The sequence below is a fragment of the Salarias fasciatus genome, chromosome 6 (assembly GCF_902148845.1).
Source record: "Salarias fasciatus chromosome 6, fSalaFa1.1, whole genome shotgun sequence".
NCBI classification, from domain to species: Eukaryota; Metazoa; Chordata; class Actinopteri; order Blenniiformes; family Blenniidae; genus Salarias; species Salarias fasciatus.
The window spans coordinates 40,958,637-40,979,757 of record NC_043750.1 but is presented as its reverse complement, the minus strand read 5'-3'; the positions used below and the strand labels follow the sequence as shown (position 1 = coordinate 40,979,757).

General features: G+C 50.6%; 2 protein-coding genes across 2 annotated transcripts; both read right to left on the bottom strand.

Annotated features, from left to right (window-relative positions):
• Window positions 1-7,017: 7,017 nt before the first annotated feature.
• ppp1r27b (protein phosphatase 1, regulatory subunit 27b) lies at window positions 7,018-8,383 on the bottom strand. The gene is made up of 3 exons (XM_030094521.1): window positions 8,102-8,383; window positions 7,847-7,997; window positions 7,018-7,596 (listed from the first exon to the last, which is right to left on the bottom strand). Exons 1-3 carry the CDS (start codon window positions 8,328-8,330, stop codon window positions 7,473-7,475), a joined length of 504 nt encoding a protein of 167 aa, XP_029950381.1. The 5' UTR covers window positions 8,331-8,383; the 3' UTR covers window positions 7,018-7,472.
• Window positions 8,384-9,772: 1,389 nt separating this feature from the next.
• Window positions 9,773-20,853, bottom strand: p4hb (prolyl 4-hydroxylase, beta polypeptide). Its single transcript, XM_030094464.1, has 11 exons — window positions 20,525-20,853; window positions 18,537-18,743; window positions 16,114-16,247; window positions 15,838-15,975; window positions 13,770-13,874; window positions 13,563-13,688; window positions 13,279-13,479; window positions 13,075-13,195; window positions 12,143-12,324; window positions 11,410-11,517; window positions 9,773-10,764 (listed from the first exon to the last, which is right to left on the bottom strand). Exons 1-11 carry the CDS (start codon window positions 20,661-20,663, stop codon window positions 10,699-10,701), a joined length of 1,527 nt encoding a protein of 508 aa, XP_029950324.1. The 5' UTR covers window positions 20,664-20,853; the 3' UTR covers window positions 9,773-10,698.
• Window positions 20,854-21,121: the final 268 nt, after the last annotated feature.

The following is a 21,121-nucleotide window of genomic DNA, read 5'->3' as shown; positions in this document are numbered from 1 at the left end:
CTGCGGTGTTGAACGCTTTGCTCAGACGGCCCGACTCCCCACACGCCTCTTTATACCCCCTCTGGGCTATTTTAGGACGTGACGCCTCCCAGAGGCGGCGTGAAATGTGGAAGATGAGCCATGAGCGGGACGTCCCGGCAGCCTGGGAGTCCCAGGAGCCACCTCCACCTCCACCTCCTCTCCAGACCCCAGGAGCTGGGGACAGGCTGCGGGTGAGACGTGCGGCTGAGACGGTGGGGGCGGGGCTGAGACGGGTGAGTAAACAGCATGCTGGATGAGAAAAGCAGTTCATGTTGTTCAGGCTGAGCCAGCTGAGGGGTGACCAGCCTGCTGAGCCTCTTCTGCTGATGTAAACTCCTCATAAAGGATTGTGTCCTCATTTTCATGACGGATCATGAGCTGTCGTGGAGCCAGAGTGGGGGCAAGGGGGCAGTCGCCCCTACACCCACAAGTTCACAGGGCCCCGTTTCATGTGATGTGTTCACATTTAATCGGAAATAAAGTATTATAATAAAATGTGCAGTGTGTGCCAGAAGGTATACCATATGACTGTGGGCTCCAATTTGCCAATTCTTACATTACGACTGTCCATGAATTCATCAGAGCTGTAAGCCAGCGCTGATTGGCTGTGCAGCGATAATGAGTTTTTTTCTTTGCACTTGATCTGAACTCTTTGGAGGGAAGTTAAACAGCATGCTAAACACTATGCTAGCCGCTAGCGGTACTACCCAAAACCTAACATCGGAGTCACTGGTGAGTCAGTGAAAGCTTCAAAAATATTATCTTTATCAGAATGCTGTGGTCTTAAACACCTGGCTATTTAAATGTGCCTTGTGTTGCTCTCAACTATAGGAGACCGCTGAGTCTATTTTTTTCTAATATACGTGAATTCCAAAAGATATAGATAGCTGTGTCTATATCTATCTGAATAGATTGAGTAATTTTAGACCAGCTGTGTTCATTTCATATTTAAGCTGTATCAATGATGGTACAGATTTAGCCAATTAGTTTTTATCTGAGTTTTCAGAACCATGGACAGCGGATGCTCTGAGAATTACACCTGTCAGGCTGCAATTGTGTGTGTGTGTGTGTGTGTGTGTGCGTGTGTGCGTGCATATGTGTATTTGTTCTTCACAGCAAGCTTGTGAACTTGTTTGTGACTTCATTCTGCTTTCTGAGGCATATAGGTTTGCTTGGCTCAGTAAAAGTGAGCATTAGTGTGTTGTTTCATGGTAGCATGATGGATTGTTTGAATGGTAAAAAAAACTATCATAAGGGCCCATCAAGAATGCTCCGCCCCCTCTGTACTGAGACCCACGCTCTGCCTCTGATCATGAGAGTGTGTAACCAGGGTCTCCATCCGGAGAAAACATCATGAGGGTGTGGTGGGGGCCGTGGTTGACCTCAGGTGCAGTCCGTGGAGAGGAGTGTGGGGAGGGATCATTCAGTTCACCTGTGGGTGATACTGATTGTCTCCTCCTGCTCTCCCGGGGCTTCAGAGAGGGCAGCGCCAGAAGAGTTGGGCAACCCGAGGGAGGAGTTTCATACAAGGACAGAGGCTGTGTCTGAATGTCCACACTGTTCCCTATAGAGGGCACTACATAGTGAAGACGCCATTTGTAGGGGTGTCCGAATGTCCAGATGGCAAAAATGAAGGGCACTAGAAATTTCCCAAAATGCATCTCGAAAAGTAGTAAGCATGGATAAGCCCTAGACGGATCAATATTAGCCATCGTGCATTGCGAATCTCCAGCAAAATGGCGGAAGTGCAGCAGCGCGAGCCGGGAGCCGGACCTATTTTTATATATTCTTCAATGATTGCAACGATGGTAAGGAAAGTGAAAAGCACAGTAAGAGCATGTTTTAAAAAAATTTTACAAATGTTTTTTGTGTCGTGGAATTATGTCTTCACTAGCCCTTTGTCTGGTTACCATGGTACCGGCTGCGGGTCACGTGATCAGCCTGATGGAAAAAGTAGGGAGCTGCGTGTCCGAATCGCCAACGGATTCAGGGCTCTATAACGTCCACTATGTGGTCCAGCACTATGTAGTGATAGAGGAGTCAGGGCATAGTGTGGACATTCAGACACAGCCAGAGACTCTCATGAATGGGCTGATGCAGACGTCAGATGACAGTCTCCAGGACTTTTGCAGGTGTGAGGCCCCGCCCCCTCAGCCTCACGCCCACCAGGCCCCGCCCCCTCGGCCTGACAGACGTGAGGCTCCTTCAGATCAGACTGATCCAAACGTTTTAAGTCACCCAGCAGAAAGTGGAAGAGACACCAAGAGCCGTAAACAGGACGTCCTCATCAAATCATGTCTCCATGAGGCCCGAGGACAGCTGGAGGGGGGAGGGGGGGGGGGAAGGGTGCCAGTAGTGAGCTGAGATGTGCACGTGCTGCTGTGTGTGAGTGTGTGTGGACTGCTCAAGTGAGCAGCTGGAATCTGGCTTCACTCCTCAAGGTTCACTCCTCAGGGATTGAACCTTGAACCTCAGCAGTGAGGAGCAGGTTCTCCTCTTGTCCACTGGGGGGCGCCCTGGTCCAGTAGGAGCAGAGGAACCATCTGATCAGGTGTGGAAACAGGTGAACTTGTGCTTCTTCCAGTCAGATGTCTATAAACTAGTCTCGCTCGATTCTCAGGAGTCTTCAGCTGCATTCAGACTTTTCTACATTCCTGGAGTCAGAAATCCCTTTTTTCTCACATTCATTAAAAACTCAACTCAACTTAAAGGTGCATTAAGGAGTTTTACAACCTTAAAAATACTTATTTTCCACCATAAATATGTTACACATTTTTAATGATGTGTACAATGTGCCCTGACATATTCATTACCAGTACCTCTAACAGCGCTAAATTCTTGTCACTTGAAAGTTGCAGTGCCGGTTGGACACCAGCATTTTTTGGGGGGAGAATTTGAAAGGAATGACGTAATGCACGCTCCCACTGACCTGATTTCCTTAAGTTTCGCTTTGTCCGCCATTACTCCGCCAGATGCTTAGTGATCAACAACTGAGCTGATCTTCCAGAAAGTAAGAACAGACTGGCTTCCAGCACTGCCACAGCTCCACACAGACTCCACCAGGTAAAAGAAACTTAAATCTTACTTGAGCGCTTCTAAACGAGCGAAGACGGAGTTTCCCTCTTCCGTGCACGCGAGCCGCAGGGACGAGTTTTTCACTGAGTTGCATTACGCCCAAGGCCTGCAGGGGGCGCTGCTTCGCATACAGTTTTTCTCCATTGGTTTGGCTCATTTCTTGAAACCGAAATTCCATTTTCAAAACAACATGGACAAATCTCCAAACTACCCTGTAACTGCTCACAACAGAATTGCATTTCTCATTCATGTCATCACATTTAAAATGTCTTAGTACATGTCTCAATGTCTCAGAAAATCTTTGCAAATGATTACGCACAGTAAGGATAGATTTAGCACAATTCCCAGGTGAATAGGTCATGTCGATCTAAACTGATTGATCAATTCTCAGTCTAATGGTTGTTCTCTCCAAAACATATCAGCCTAATTTCATTGTATCAGTCACCACCTGCAAAATCATCTGTTCAGCTGTCAAAATTAGTCAAGAACACACTTCAATACCAAGAATACCAGACATGGATGTGTTAGCATGAAGGTGAGGAGGACAGTCAGGAGGGTGAAGAGGGAGACCAGTGAAGAAGCGAGCTGTGAAACTCCAGCTTCATTTACAGTACATTGGGCAACATACAATTTTCCTTTTTGTTTTGTTACCTCCGCCAAGGAAGTTATGTAATCACATCAGTTTGTTGGTTGGTTGGTTGGTTTGTGAGCAACATTCCGGAAAAAGTAATGGGCGGATTGCAATGAAACTTTGTGGAAAGGTGGGTCTTGGGCTAACTTAGAATTGATTAAATTTTGGTGATGATCCGGATCACTGTCTGGATCCAGAAATTTTTTAAAGGATTCTTTATCATTGAGAGATAGGACAGTCTTTGACATAGTTGGGCATAATTCAACAATAAATGACGAGGGGACTCAGCAAAAAATTACAGTAAGTTCTTCAATGACTCTAAGAGATATGAGCTGCTGATCCAGATCAGGAAGTATTCCGGATACCAGGATCCAGAACAGACAAAAACAGGGGGATTCCGGAGAGTCAGTGACTGCGAGGAAACACTCTGAGATATGAACATGCAACAAACAGCTTTCTCCCAGACATTGTTTGTGTTGGGGAGAAATATTTTTTTTAAATTTAATTTTATTTTTTTTTATCACATCTGGTGTTCTTATTGTTGTTGGTGACTGACTGGAGCTGTGGCGGAGGTCTGCGCCTGTGCCTCTCTGAGTGTCAAATTCTAGTTTTTTGTTTTTGTTTCTTTGTTTTTATTTTACAGTATATTGAACTCCGATGGATGGCAGTTGCTTTGTGTGTAAATAAAAATTCTAACAGTTTCCTTGGAGGTATGAGAGCGATGTGTGAATCAGAACTTGAAGGTTCTTCTTACAGTAAAATGCTTTTTGTCTTCATTTTCTTATACACAATATTTTCTGTTAGCTAAAAAACCCAAAGAAGAAAATAAAAACTATCACAGTCACCATTATGAATGAAGGACTGGGCCCAGGTAAAAAGGTAGATGAGGAATGTTTCAGTGGTCCTCTGCCCTTAAAGACAAAACATCTAAACATTTTGACTGTCAGAGCTCACACAATGTCAAAAGGACAAAGCATTTTGAGGGCATTGACCATTTGTTTGAGAAAGAAATTTAGTTTTTCCACCAAAGTGAGCTGTTTTGGAAGAGATCTGCTCTCTGACAGGTGAACCGTGGTTCTGCTGAACCGTCCAGGTTGTTTTTGGCAAGAGAACCAAGAGAACTGAGAACATCCGGTCTGTTTTGAAAAATGAGCCGAAGCTGTTGAGAAGGATCTTTACATTTTGGAGGCTCTGACTGTTTATATGGGAAAGAAATGAAGCTTTGAAACATGAGTGACCAGTTTAGGGAGAGAGAAGAGCTTTTGCAAGTGAACTATGGTGTTGAGCTGAACTGTAAGACCATTTTGCCAAATGATCTTCGAGTTTTGAAAATGTAATTTCAGTTTCAAGAAATGAGCCAAACCAATGGAGAAAAACTGTAAAACGTGCAAACTCCTTAAGGCACCTTTAACTCAACTTTATTTATATAGCGCTTTAAAAACAACTACAGCTGGCACAAGGTGTTGTACAAGGTCACAAAATATATAAGGTCAAGTGTAAGAGTAAAATACAGTAAGAACAAAGAAAACAACAACAAATGACAACAAAAAAAAGACATTCAAATAAACATTAAAAAACCAAGGGCAAAGTCTCAGACTGAGATAAAAGCCAGTAAATAAAAATGTTTTCAGATCTTTCTTAAAAATGGACAGTGAGGGGGCCTGAGCTTGGGGGCCACAGCAGAAAAAGCTCTGTCCCCTCTGAGCTTCCTTGTGGACCTGGGCACCTCCAGGAGCAGCTGATCAGCTGATCTGAGGCACCGAGCAGGAGTGTAGAGGTGAAGCAGCTCTGAGAGGTGAGGCGGGGCGAGACCATTCAGGGATTTAAAAACAAATAAAAGAACCTTAAAATGGACTCTAAAGTTGCCGGTGGAGGGAGGCCAGGATGGGAGTGATGTGTCCCTCTTACTGCTCCAGTTAGTAGCCGAGCTGCAGCATTTTGGACCAACTGGAGACGAGCGAGGGACGACTGGCTGATTCCAACATAAAGTGCATGACAGTAATCTAGGCCAGATGTAATAAAGACATGGATTACTGTCTCAAAGTGCTGATGTGCAAGAATAGATTTCACTCTGGCCAACTTCCTGAGGTGGAAGAAGCTCGACTTAACCACTACGCTTATCTGTGAGTCTAGTTTAAAATCACTGTCCATTTTAAACCCCAGATTTACAACAGTCGCCTTCACATGTGGAATCAGAGGGCCCAAGTCAGCAGGTGGAGGTTCACAGGACCAAACACGTCACTTCTGTTTTCCTCTCATTACACTTTAGAAAGTTTAGGGCCATCCAGGCTTTAATGTCCTCCAGGCACCGTAGTAGAGGTGTTAATGAGAAGGCTTCTTTCTTTGTGAATGGGACATATAACTGGCGGTCGTCCGCATAGCAATGAAAGGAGATGCCATGCTTTCTCAGGATGGACCACAGTGGTAATAGATAGAGAGAGAAAAGCAGTGGCCCCAAGACTGAGCCCTGTGGAACCCCATAAGACAGAGGAGTGGAGGAGGATTCAGAGGTGGCCAGACACATAGCTCTGTCTGTCAGGTAGGACCTGAACCACTGCAGTACAGGACCACTGATGCCAACCAGGTGCTGCAGGCGGGATAGTAAGATGTTGTGGTCCACGGTGTCAAATGCAGCAGTCAGGTCCAGCAGAACCAGAACCGCATAGTCACCAGAGTCATTTACGGGGAGGATGTCATGAAAAAGCCTTGGTAACACTGGAGGGGTTTATACCTGGACTGGAAGACCTCTGAGATGTTATGACTGTCCAGGTGGTTTTTCAGCTGCAGTTAGACAACCTTCTCCAGTATATTTGAAATAAAGAGCAGCTTGGAGATGGGCCTAAAATGATCCAGCACAGCCTGATCCAGGCCAGGTTTCTTTAGAAGGGGTTGTACCACTGCATGTTTAAAACCGCTAAAACTGTTTGACTTCAGAATAAATAAAGTTACACGAGCTGGAGAAAAATGAAGGAACTCCGTGCTTGGTGGATTAGTTCTCAGCTGTAAAGGAAACAAGCAAAGTTTTCTCATTATTGTAGAAAAACAGGGCAAAAGTTGAACATTTATTTGTAGTGTTAATATGAAGAAACACAGAAGCAGAAGTAGTTTAATACAAATGTTTAATTTAGAAAAATAGAGGCAAAACAGTGAAAATGTTGTACATTCAGAAAAACAATGAAAACAGTCCGAAAAGAAAGGTGATGCTGTACATGATTTAAAAAAGTGAAAATGCCAAAAAACAAGCAAACCACACAAAATGTATAAAATGAAGAAGCTGATAAATTTGGCTGTTGGCTGAAAATATCTGCAGAGACGAAAACAAAGAGTTTTCTGTTGCTCACAGACGAGCGTTGACGTTTCTCGTTGAACAGAATGGAGTCTGTATGAAAGCTTCAGTTTTCCAGGTTGGCAGAAGCATCGCTGTGGCTGTGAGAGGTTTTTACTCCTGAAGACGTTTCTTCACACTTTGGACTGGAAACAGGAAACTGAGTTCCACAGAGTTCCAGACGCTCAGCAGACTGACTGGAGATGTGATCCAGCAGGTTCTGGAGTTCTGATCCAGATGTTCCAGTTCTGAACCCGCCTGTTCAGCAGCTCCGAGCCAGCAGGGGGAGCAGGAGGTCACCCTGGACCAGGACCAGGACCAGGACCGAGACCTGCAGTGGAGCTCAGGCAGCTCCCAGAACCGGGACCGAGACTTCCACGACCCCGGGGTCGGCGCGGTGACCCTCGTCCGGCCCGGGGCTCAGTCGTTGACGGACAGGCCGAAGAGCTGCAGCAGCTCCAGGTGGTCGGGCTCGATCAGGTCCGAAGGTTTTTCCCCGCAGTCGTTCTCCAGAGTCGGGTCGGCACCGAGCGACAGCAGGAAGCTGTAGGAACACACAGGAGGTCAGAGGTCAGATGAGGGAGTCCTCTGTAGTCCAGAACATTTGACAGGTTTCCCTCCGTCCAGGTGAAGACTGACGTCAACTTCCTGCTCCTCAAAGTGAGCAAACACTTGTGGAAGAAGCAGCTTCAGCTGAGCAGAGTGTGTGTGTGTGTGTGTGTGTGTGTGTGTGTGTCTGTGTCTGTGTGTGTGTGTGTGTGTGTGTGTGTGTGTGTGTGCAGTGGCTGGCTCACCGTGCGATGTGTGGGAAGCCGTCGCTGCAGGCCATGTGCAGCGGCGTCCAGCCCTCCTCGTCTCTCTGGTGGATGTCGGCTCCATGTTGGACCAGCAGCTTCACACAGTCCAGATTCCCTGAGAGGACGGCCTCGTGGAGGGCGGCCATGCCTGCAGCAGAGAGGGCAGTGGGGGTCAGTGGGGGTCAGTGGGGATCAGTGGGGGTCTGGGGTCCCGCTGGGGGTCAGTGGGGGTCAGTGGGGTGGGTCTCTCACCAGACAGGTAGATGGTGCTCAGGCTGACCCTCCTGGCTCTGATGAAGCGTCCGATCCTCTCCAGCTCGCCCTGTCGAACGTAGTCCTGGAAGACGATGTCGTTGGGGAAGTGCACGCTGCGCAGCTTCTTCAGGGAAGTGGAGTGTTTGCAGGTGAGCGGGACGCCACACTCCTGGGCGTAAGGTTGGATTCCCATGGTCTCGGCGGCGGGGCAGTGGTAGAACTTCATCCTGGGTTTGAAGAGTGGTCAGTCCTTGGAGTCTCAGGAGGAAGGTCTCAGTGCTGCGGTGTTGAACGCTTTGCTCAGACGGCCCGACTCCCCACACGCCTCTTTATACCCCCGCTGGGCTATTTTAGGACGTGACGCCTCCCGGAGGCGGTGTGAAATGTGGAAGATGAGCCATGAGCGGGACGTCCCAGCAGCCTGGGAGTCCCAGGAGCCACCTCCACCTCCACCTCCTCTCCAGACCCCAGGAGCTGGGGACAGGCTGCGGGTGAGACGTGCGGCTGAGACGGTGGGGGCGGGGCTGAGACGGGTGAGTAAACAGCATGCTGGATGAGAAAAGCAGTTCATGTTGTTCAGGCTGAGCCAGCTGAGGGGTGACCAGCCTGCTGAGCCTCTTCTGCTGATGTAAACTCCTCATGAAGGATTGTGTCCTCATGGTCATGACGGATCATGAGACAGTAACCAGGGTCTCCATCAGGAGACAACATCATGAGGGTGTGGTGGGGGCCTGGCTGACCTCGGGTCCAGCCCGTGGAGAGGAGTGTGGGGAGGGATCATTCAGTTCACCTGTGGGTGATACTGATTGTCTCCTCCTGCTCTCCCGGGGCTTCAGAGAGGGCAGCACTCAAATAAAATAAAAACATAAAATAAAATATGAGCATCTCCATCAGTAGACGGCCTCACCAGTCTGGAGTCTATAGTGTTAAAACCAATGAGAAAGTTCAGTGGAGTTGTGGAGGTCAGAGAAGCACTCTTGGGATCAGAAGTTCACTGGTTCAAATCCCACTGGTGATGCGTCACCACTGCCTAAGCATGACCCTTGACCTCCTCCGAGTGCCTCCACATCCTACTCATAGTGAGTGTAAATGAGGAATGATAAAGTTGGACCAGGCTTCGTTTAAACGCCAATTGGAACAGTTACGGGTAGTGATGCTAACATGCTAGCTGCTAGCTCAGGCCAGTAATCCATGTTCGAACATGAAGCTTTCAGCATGTGGTCACTGCGTTTCTACCGACTCCACAAAACAGAGCGAAGGAAACTTCTTCACTTTGTATGACAATGAACAGTTTTAAAGTGTGAATCTGAAACGGCTGTCCAGTTGTGTAATACCACATCATTCCACTAGATGGTGCATTGAGTCAGATATTTCGACACAAAAGAAGCCAAACAAGTTATTTTTAATGTATTTTTTTTATTTATTGGCCACCATTTCACGTTTTCCACATCGAGTTAGATATGATGGAATGCTTTGTTGTTCGGTTTCCCTCTGCGCCGCTCGGCTGACGCAAACCCTCCACCTCGCTCCACCACCAGCCCCCTCACCACCATACACACACACACACACACACACACACACTCGGCTGCCCCTCCAGGAGTCCAGAAGACAGCAGTTCACCATTCTCACACAGTGAGGGTGGAGCTGCAGGCGGAGCGGGCGGAGCGTCTGCTCCCTGCCTTCGTCTCTCAGACCGACCTGACCAGTAAACTCAATCTGTCCGCTTTAGTAACCACAGTGAATCCGAGTAGGCCTGAATGCAGTGCAGCCCATCAGAGACACAGCCAAAGAAAGGAAACGCCACGGCCGGTCTGAGAGAGTCGGGGAGCCGCGGCCGGACAGCGGTCAAAACCAGGACGAGTCCCAAATTTAAAAAAAACAAAGACAAAAACTTCAAAGTGAAAGCAATTAAATAAAATAAGGATTAACCTCTGTTCCGTTTAGAAAATAGTCAGTAGCTGAGCTGAAAACCAGAAGCAGAAACTTTTGGAGGAAATAAACTGCAGCCCCACAGACAGGGGGGATGAGAGGGTGGAGGGGGTGGAGGGGGTGAGTGAGGAGCTTAGAAAAGGAAGGAAGGAAAGAAGGAAGGATGGAAAGAAGGAAGGATGGAAAGAAGGAAGGCCCCTCGTCCCCTGAGAGATCAGTTCATACAAAACCACCACAGCTCGCTCTGGTCCTCTGGAGTCAGGCGGGAGGGGAACCCTGGCGGCGGCCCTGCCCCGCCCCCGCCCCACACCAGGCTCCTTCAGACAGGGGTGGAGGGGTGGGGGGGTGGGGGGGGGTTAACGATCATTTCTTGATGCCATTTTTGCATTTGGTTTGAAACAGAAGGCAGACAGTCGATGTGGAGCTCTGCAGACGAGGCATCGAGGTCTCCGAGGAGGAGGCGCTGCTCCTTCACAGCTCCGCCCCCCCAGTCTGGAGGTGTGGCTCGCTCAAAACAATAAAAAAATAAAGAATGCCTCCGCCACAGCACTGATGGACCCACAGGAGGTCAGGGCCGTGTTAATGTTCACAGGACGGGAGGAGGAGCAGGAGGAGGTGACGGTGACGGGAGGGGGGGGGGCAGGGGGGACTCCGCTCCTCTCTCCTCAGAACTCGTCGTGCTCTGGACCGCTGTCCTCTCCATCCGAGTCCCCGTCCTCATCGTCCAGATCCTGAGGAGCAGAGAACAAACCACGTCGGTTAGACCTGAATGAGGCCCCGCCCCCTCGGCCTCACGCCCACCAGGCCCCGCCCCCTCGGCCTGACAGACGTGAGGCTCCTTCAGATCAGACTGATCCAAACGCTTTCAGTCACCCAGCAGAAAGTGAAGAGACACCAAGACAAGAGCCGTAAACAGGACGTCCTCATCAAATCATGTCTTCATGAGGCCCGAGGACAGCTGGGGGGGCGTGGGGGGGGGGAGGGGGGGGGGGGGTTGCCAATAGTGAGCCGAGATGTGCACGTGCTGCTTTTATGTGGGCGCTCGAGTCTCTGGGTAAAGATGAGTAAACAGCTGCTGACAGAGCTGAAATTAGACTTCTGAGAAGGAGGGGTGACAATGGAGGAGGAGGAGGAGGAGGAAGAGTCCCCCTCCACAGAAGACCTCCTCACTGACTGCTTGTTGACATTTTGCCGTTAAAACCCAGTAATGTAAAATTTTCAGTTTCCAGAGATCCAGCCAAACCTGAGAACATCTGGAGGAGGCCGATCTGTTTGGAGTTACCTCCAGCTGAAGTTTCTTTGTCTTTTTTTTTTTTAATTTGATGCAAAAGCCTCCCTCTGGAGTTCCCTGAAGGTTAAAGTGGACGACCTCTCACCTCTTCCAGGACGTCCTCGTCCTCTGCTGGAGCGCCGCCGTCTTGTCCGCCGCTCTCCAGGAACTTGGTAAACCCTTCCAGCGTCCGCTCTCCGTTGTAGTCGATCACCTGAGGAGACACTCCGGATCAGACCGGCGTCCGGGACCAGAATCCGGACCAGGGGTGTCAACGTCTACACTACGAGGAACCAGTTCCAGACCAGTTGGTAACACTCATTGGGACGCCAGCTGCATCTAAAGTCGCTCCATGTTTAACAGCATTACTGATCAGCGCAGCTTTGTGAAACGGCAGACCTGCTCCAGCAGGAAGCAGAGCGGCTGGACCAGGACCTTCCACCAGCCCGCCTCAGTGAAGCCTCGTCCCATCAGGCCGCAGGTTCGGCTGCAGCGGCCGAGCTCAGCGAGCCGTCAGCAGACCGTCTGACAGGAGTTCATGAGGAGACGGAGCAGAGCTGCAGCGTCTGAACCAGGTCTGGGGCGGCAGGCCTCCTCAGCAGGTCGCGGCCGTGACCCGGTGCACGGCCCCCCACTTAAAGCTGGATTCCTGCCGGTAACCGGAGAGTCCGGCACGTGCCGGCGGAGCCAGACATTTTCGCTCGGTGACTTCACCTCAAGAACCGAAGCTTTCCAGGCCGGTTGGATCGGGTTTCTGCACACGGCCGGCGCTGCTAAATCAAGAGCCACTAACGACCCGGAGGTCCCGACGGCCTCGGGACGGTCCAGGTCAATCTCACCTTGCGGTCGTCTCCGGCGGGGAAGAACTTCAGCGTGGGGAAGCTGTGCACTTTGACCGCCTCGATCTCGTTGGCCGTGGAGTCCATCTTGGCCACGATGGTGTCGGCGCTGTCCTTGTATTTCTCTCCCAGCTTCTCCCAGATGGGCGTCAGCTGCTTGCAGTGTCCGCACCACGGAGCATCTGCAGGCAGAACAGGGACAGTTAGCCTCTGGACAGACGGAGCAGCGTCTCTTCATGGCCCTGTCTGCAGGAGGCAGCGCCAGCTCGACATGTTTCTGAAGATCTGAGGACGATCAAGCACGGAAGTCACACTGATCTCCTGAAAGAATGTCTCAAATGTAGTTTTAAGTTTGACTGAGACTTTAGAGTTCAAATAGAGCAACGGTTTGGACTCCCAGTGACCTGCAGACACCCCCGCCCCCCTGGTCGCTAGTTTCTCGCTTCAGCTCCTCTGATGAATACCCCCCACCCCCCAGGCTTTACAGACTCTCGCCCCCCCGCTGGGCATGACTGACCATAAGCTGGATTTAACAGCCAGAGATGGAAAATTAGTCCAAAAATAGTGGAAAAGCGGAGGCTGGCTATAAAAGTAATCCTGCTGCTATAAGCGAGCGGCTCTCTTCAGGGCCTGGCAGCGGGCTAATTTGCAGCGAGTGTGAGAGCTCTGATTTCTGAAGAAGCAGCTCGGCACGTGAAACTCGAGCCGTCTCTCTGACTCCACTCGTGCCGAGGAGCCGAGCGTCGTCCAGTCCTCCTGCTCCGAGAGCCTTTAACCAGGGCACAGACCGACTTCCTCATTTCCTCACATTCTCCCCGAGCCGTTGATAAAGTTCTGCCTGATCTGAAGTTTCCCTGAAGCACCTTCAGCTGTGATCAGCCCACTTCCTGTCTAACGGACGGCCTGCTGGGCTTCCTCAGTTCAACACTCACAGAATTCAACGAAGACGTTCTTCTTGGGATCGAAGGCCACCTCCTCGAAGTTCTTGCCCACCAGAACCTTGACGGGGTTCTTGTTCCAGTCCTCGGGGATGTCCTGGCTCATGAGGTGAGGCTGCGGGACAGACGGTCAGACCTCCGTTATGGGCGGCGGCGCGGCGGTCGGCCCGCGGCGCCGGCGGGCGGCCGGACTCTCACCTTCAGCTTCCCGTCCACGAAGGCCGTGCAGAAGGCGGTGATGCTGGCGGCGCTCATGTCGTCCGAGTCGGGCTTGTACTTGGTCATCTCGTCCTCCAGCGTGATGAGCCGGATGGCCGGACACTCCTCCTTCTTCAGGCCGAAGAACTCCAGGATGCGCTGGTTGTCGTCGATGTCGCTGTCGATGAAGATGAAGAGGATCTGGAGGGAGGAGACGGACGGTGAGACGCCGTGTCCTCGGCCCCGGCCCGGAGGAGCGCTGAGGACGGGGCGGCGCTACGTACTCTTCCCTTGAATCCCTCGGCGGCCTTCTTGAACTCGCCCATCTTGTCCTGGAAGTCTGCGGCGGTTTTGGGCAGGAACATGAGGATGTGGGACTTGATCTCGCCGCCGAAGATCTTGGGGGCGGTCTGGGAGGAAGAGGGGGGAAACGAAGCGCTTAGCGTCCACGGCGCCGGTGAGGAGGAGCGGCGAGCGGAGCGCCGACGTACCTGCTCGGTGAACTCGATGACCAGAGGCAGCTGGTTGGCCGTGACGAAAGCCAGGAGCTTCTCCTTGGTCAGCTCGCCGTCGAAGGTATTGCGGCCCTCGTCGAACTGGAAGGTAAACATGGAAACCCGGGAAAACAAATATGAGCCACCTGGCGTTTCCCTCTAATCTGCCCGTGAACGCCGCACGGATTTACCGGACAAACTGCTGTAACCCCCAGCGGGACCCGACCCCCCCGCAGGCCGAGCGGACTCCACCGCCGTTAAGAATAGACCGGGCCGCTCCGGCTGGCACACAATAGAGCCAGACACCCAACCCGGTCCCACGCCGTCCAGCCCTGATCTCCAGTCATAAACCAGTGAAAGCCCCCCCCCCGCCCCCCGCCCAGCTGTTTATCAGGCCCGAGAGCGCCCGGCCTCGGACCCGTGCCCACACGTCAGCCCTGTTTATGTCAGTGTAGCGTTACAGGCACGAGTCCGAGGCCGGACCAGCAGGATCAGGCCAGCAGCTCACATCTGAGACCGCGAGTCGAGAACCGGAGCCTCCGAGCTGGACTCCGCCCAGAGGAGCCGGAGAAAACAAACAACAGTTCCCCTCCACAGTTAAAGGTCGTTAACCGTCAGTATTTTCTATACACTCCAACACTCAGGCTGTTTTCAAGCAATTCAGACACTTTATGGCTTTTTTTCCTCGTCACACGAGTAACTGTCCAGGAAGCTCCCCAGAAAAGTCTGCAGCCTGAAAGTTGTGATGATTTAATGTATTAATCTTATTTCCAAATGCAAACCAATGTTTTTTTAATTCAAACCCTCAAATGACAAAAAGAAAAAAAAAAGAATCATTGTTTTTATGACTCTTCCTACAAATACAGTGAGAAGAACAAATCTTCCAAATTTCTTCAGTATTTTGTTCCATCTATGAAATTTAGATCGAGATGTGCCAAAGATGACGCTTCGAGCTGCAATAAGGAAGAAATTCACTGAACATGTTCAGGGGGCGGGGCGAGACCGTCACTGCTTCCTGAGCCAATCAGATGTGAGTTCACAAGGTTGTAAAACAAGCAGCTCATAAACTGTTGAAACCCCCGTAGAGTGGGAACCTGAACTCTCCTCCGGGGAGGGTCAGAGGTCAGACGATGACACCTAATGTTCCAGGGGTGTTTTTAACCGCAGGTTTATTAGTTTTCATTAGCGCAGGCGCTGGACTGTCATGCATATTTGACGTTGGATGATTTGAAATCGCTGAGAAACCTTGAGAGGGGGAAATGAGTCGGTGGCTTTATGGTCGTGACGCTGGACTTTGCACCAATCTGCCTGAACGCACCTGACCCGAGATACGGCCTCGCAGATAAGAGCTGGATGAAGCGGAGCTGCTGAACGCCCGAGGAGTGTCGTCTCGCTGCAGCACACACTCCGAGCTGCAGACTAGAACCTTCAGCTGACCTGTGACCGAAGACGGCCACCTCCGTTCTACCCGGGAAGAGACGAGCAGCGCCGTGTTTGAGTCCAGATCAATCAGATTCCAACCAACAGGACGGCTAACGCTAACGTAGCCAACAGTTCAAACTCCAGAGGTCAAACGCTGCTCCATAAACGCTCCAGCATCAGCTCTGCCCTCACTTCTGCGTTTCTCTACTCCCTGAAAGCCTCTGCAGGTACGAAGACGTTACTCTTCATCACGTCTGATTACAGCCACCATGAGGCCGCCTGGAGGCCCAGCTGATCCTCGTTCCTCACCCGGAGCTCAGACCAGACGTTCTGCAGCGGTTCGTCTCGGGTTTCTCCCAGATTAGCGGCGGACAGACGATCCGGCAGGTCGACGGCTTCGGGTTACAGCCGTCCATCAAAACGCCAGCGGTGATGTAAGGAGACCAATAACCTACATACGATTTGCTCCGATTGCTCTTATCAGCCAGAACTTTGTGACCGCCTGCACGATAAACCGCCAGTCTCCGTTTGTGACCCACTGACAGACTTCTGACATGATCAACCACACGTCTGCAGGAGAGAAGCCATGAGGACAAACGGCTTCTGGTTCCAAGACCCGAGCCCACAGTCTGTCTGCAGTCACCTTCTTGAAGAGCACCACGCTGTCCTTGGACACCTCGAACTTGGAGTAGACGGCGTCGCTGGAGGTCATGGCGAAGGGAATGTCGTCCACGGCTTCGGCTGCCTTCTGGTAGGCTTTAGCGCCCTCTGAGTCCGCATCCTGCACAGACGCAGACCGATTAGCAGGAAAGAAACATGGCTGCTCCGCTGGGCCAGAGGAAAACGTTCCTGTGTGAAGGAGGCGTTAACACTTCTCCTCCCCGTGAAGCGCTGCACGACGCTGCGATCAGGAGCTCACCTTGAAGAAGCCGATGATTGCAACCTCGTTGTCTGCGATCAGAGACTCGGCGGCGGAGACCTCGGTCAGGGTGATGACGGCGGGACCGGTGCGCTTCTTCAACCAGGTGACGATGTCCTCGGCCTGTCTGCCCGCTGCAACAGAGACACCGGGACGCTTCAGGCTGACCGCTACACCCAGACAAAGACTACAGCTGGACCATACACCCAGAGCTACACCCAGACAAAGTCTACAGCTGGACCATACACCCAGAGCTACAGCCAGACAAAGGCTACAGCTGGACCATACACCCAGAGCTACACCCAGACAAAGGCTACAGCTGGACGCTTCAGGCTGACCGCTACACCCAGCTGCACTGGTTAAGATTTGTTCTTCTCATCCGATTCCTACATTTAGTGTCTAGTCTGCATTCTTTTTCCTGCATGTCGAGTGTTTTTAAGCCTTTCTGCAGAGCATTGTGTTTGTTTTGAGAAAACTCAAGTCCTTTCTTGTTAAATGCTTCACTTTCACACGGGGGGCTGAAAGGTTTGTTTTTGTTCCAGTTACAAAAGTTTGATAAAGTTTTAATGTCAAACTCTTCAGAAGGACCAGTTCATGAAAATAGAGAGAAGTGTTTGATCATTTTAACTCACTTCCAGCAGTAAAAACTGATTCACTGTGTGCAGCTGAATCGTGAATGAAGCACAGAGAGCTGCCGAGAAGCAACCGTCAGTGATCAATGCTTATTTTTGTCAAAGACGAAAATAAAATCAGAGCATCGCCGCCTTGGATCCACCTGTAGAACAGAAAGAATTCACCCCAGAGGGAAATCCCTTCCTCTGCCACTCCTCTGGAGCAGGACTGTGGTCTGTGGCAGCTGCCTGAAGTGTGTGTCAAAGAGAAAAGACCCCGGTCCGTTTTGTGATGCAGCCGTGCAAACCACTTGTCCACTGCGCCTCCAGGAGAACCATTCAGAAGGGAGGCAGAGAAACGGTTCACCTCACTGGAAACTGGACGGAGCTGCTGATGCAACGCGCCGCCTTCGACTGAAAGAGCAGGCCGTCCTCTCTCACACACTCACGTCCAGCATGGCAGGAACGTGGGAGAGGCCACGCCCACTCTGAGCTGGAGGAACGTGATTGGCTGAGCCGGTGTTTATGCTGCAGTGTGGGTCATGTTACTGGACCGGGGTCAGACTGGGTCCAGCTCTTGGTCCAGGTTTATAGGACGGTCCTGCACCTCCTCACAGCGTTTAAACCCGACAGTGTCTCTGCTCGACGCAGCAGAGACACAAACATGAGAGAGAGGGAACGCTCCTGCCGTCATCAGCAGATTGATGCTCTGCAGAGCAGCGTTTGACTCATTCAGTCCGTTTTAGGACTTCTGACCGGTGAATAATTAAGTTTCTCAATGATCGACAGAAATAGAATAAATCCACAAAGTTAAACTTCTGGGAGATTTACTGGCTGTCAAAATTCATACAGAGTAGTTTCCATTTCTAGTTTTAGTTGTGGATGATGAGAAGGTTTTTAAACTGGAAACCACTGCAGCAAAACAAACAAAAAAAAAAAAAAATCCACAGTCAGATTTTCCTGTAAACCGATTAAGCGGTGATTACATGATCAACCGATTGATCCAGTAATATTTTCCTCATTAAAGGATCAATTTAGAGCTTTAAAGGTTTGGAGGAACGTCTTCACACACGGTTTGATTTATTCTGATGAAAACACACAAACTGAGGTGAATTCAGTCAGAATATAATCTGCAGCTGGAGTTTAAAGTCCAGGCGCCATCAGAGCAGGAACCAGGACGGAAACTGAAGCTTCCTGCTTGTAAACGTCTATTTTCATTTACAAGCCGTATTTGGAAAATCATCCAATGTTTCGTCACTTCAGGGACTAGAAGTTTTATCTGATTTATTTTAACTGGTGAAATAAAAACACTGCTGCAGAATATTAAGAATATTAATGTAATGAAAGTGAACCTGCTGATGTTACAGCAGTGACTGAGTGAAACAACACAGTAAAACTTTTCCATCGTTTTCATCTGGAGTTTAGAGCTTTAGGAGGCGATTTGTTTAATCTCTCGGTGTATGATTATTTTCGCCCAGGAAAGGTCTCAGTGAGAACAAGTGAAGCCGTCATGAGAGCAGAGCGTCTCAGTGGGCTCAGAATTCAATCACCAAACCTCTGAAGCATGGGTCGAGTGCTTCTTCCTTTCAATTTGGTTTTCATTTCAGTAATCTGAAGGTTTCTGAGTGGAGTTCAGACTGGAGGAAACTGGATGTTTAAGGAACTGAACAGAGAGTTTTGATTATAAACTAGAAATATGTTTCTCAAAGTAAAAAAATGGCGGAGCAGTGTTAACCTGCACCACAGTTCAAAGTGATGCAGCAGTGATTCGTCAGATCAATATCTTCCCGAGAAAAAGAGTTGACCTCTGACCTGAGTACTCCTTGGGAGACTCCTTGTCTCCGCCCTTGAAGAACTTGATGGTGGGGTACCCTCGCACGCCGAACTCCTGGGCCAGCTCCGTCTCCTCGGTGGCGTCCACTTTACCCAGACGGATGGCCGAGCCTTCCGCCTTCAGCATGCCGGCCGCTTTGGCGTATTCTGGAGCCAGGGCTTTGCAGTGGCCGCACCACGGGGCGTCTAACACACAAACACACACACACACACACAGCAGTGAACAAAACTAAACTCACAACGAAGAAGATAAACTGTCAAAACGTCAGAGGAAGAGAAGCTCATTTCACTCCACTGTTCAGGCTGAGAAAGTTGAGAGTCACATTCATAGATAAACTTCCTGTTTAGAAAAGCTCTGAGAATTTCTCAACATGCATCTCAAACATTTATCCGTCTCTATATTGTAAAACATTAGGTGCAGTGTGAAAGACTGTGCAAGGAAATCAAAGACAAACAAGTGTCAAACTGCTGTGAACTCCGTGTTCACAAGTCACCTGTCGCTTTAAAATGTAACTTTATTATGACATTGAAGTCAGTCGAACTGCATTCACCTAGTAACAATACAGGAATCACAAAACGCACATTTAACGCATAATTCCCATCGTGTCTGATCATAACTCAGACTCCACAATATGTCGAATTTAAAAAAACTGAAGACAGAAACTGAGCTTTGCTTCTTTCTGCAAAGGACAAGATTCAGACTGAACCAATTCTCATTGACAGCAAAAACTAATCAACATCAGAGAACTTCTTCCAGTCTGAAATCTGAGTTATAAATGGAACCACTGTTTGCTTTTCAGAGTAATAATGTTTACTCCGTTCCTAACGTGGTGGAAACATGCAGAGTGAATGGCATCTTGCTTTTGTGGAACAAATATCACGGAGCTACATGAAGCAAAGGTCCAGACACGTATCCAGGAAGGACACGTCGAGCAGAGAGACAGGCCATCAGTTGCATCACCTTTAATAAGACAGAAGCATCAGACTTCCTGGTCCTGCCGGTCAACATGCACATGAACTCCAGTAAAGTACACGTCAACCTAGCAGCAGGCAGACACAGCCAGGCCCGCCCCTCCAGGAGGGCCAGCACGGGAGCTGGATCCTCCTCCAGTCCTCCAAACCCCACAACCCGGTACAGGTCCTGCAAAAACCCCAACCCAAGTCCCCCAAAAACCCAGTCCAAGTCCCCCAGAGTCCCCCCTCACCCGGCCAGCAGGCGCAGGCCGGGCCTGTGAATGAAGCCGGAGTCTGAAGTTGAAGCCTCTTGTCAACAGAAGTTCAGCGAAAGCATTCAAACTGCTGAGGAGTGAAAGTTAGAACTGAAACCACTGCAGGCCATAGAAACTAAACCCGTGTTATGAAGCCATTAAACCGGGAAGCTCCGTGAACCCACCGCTCTGTATTAGCAGACCGTTCGCGGAGTTTTTCCTGGATTTCCTGGAGCTTTATTAGCTGAGCATTAAAGCAGCAGAGTGAAGTTCCAGGATTAGCATGAAACAAGTTGCTCAGCGCTAACTTCAGAGCGCCAGCCAGTTGCTGCTAGCTAGCTTATTTTTAACCAGGGAAGAAATTAAAAATGGAGCAGAGTATCGCGGGGAAGGCATGGTTCATCTCTCTGGAGGACAGGGTCGCGTGCAGGAGCAGAAATATGCGGGGAGCTAGCCGCGAGCTAACGGCTAACAGCGGCAACTTTCAAAGTTCAGCGAGTTAGCTTAGCAGCGCAGCGGGGACCGGGGAGGCTAAGGCCGGGCAGGGCTGTCTGTGGCCGGGGAGGGCTGAGGGGGGGCCCGCAGAGAGCTGCCTGAGAGCAGCCCCCGGTACCCGGGCTCTCGGGCAGCCCTCTGCTGCCTCGCGGACCGGGGCTCCGGTCGTCTCTGTGACCGGAGAAGGCTGCAGGGGAGCGGGGCAGACGGCGGGGAGCTGGCGGAGGGCTGCCGGAGCCCGGGACCGACGCCGCGGATACTCACAGAACTCCACCAGGATGTTGGGGTGAGCCGTCAGAGCCTCCTCGAAGTTACTCTTCTTCAGCACCAGCACGTCCTCCTCCTCGGCGATCTCAGCCCGGCTGGCCGCGGCCAGCGCGCACACGAGCAGAAACTTCAGCATAGCGGCGGCGGTGAGCGTCTTCCAGGCGGGAGAAGAGGAGCTGCAGCGGCGGGACTCGGTGTCGGTGTCGGGGCGGGGAGCGGCGGAGGACTCGGAGTCTGCTTCGAGGGCGTCGGGGAGCGGAGCTGCTGGTTTGTGTCTGCCGCTACTAACGTGGCACCGCACGCAGGAACCGGAGGGTCAGCGGCACTGCGCATGCGCTTTTATGGAGCCTCAAACAGTTCGTGTTGCATTGTGAGTGGACCAGAGCGCGAGCTGCACCTGGAAGTAAAACACGACGTGCACACGCGCGCGTGTGTGATTTCTCCAGATACTCTGATCTGATTCTGTGTGATTTACCCTTATTATATCTGTCCTCAATTTATATTTGAATTATATTTAATATTTCTATGTATGGTTGGGCTTCGTACATTTTTCACATTTGACATTTCTATTCTATTTATATTTCTTGTCTCTGT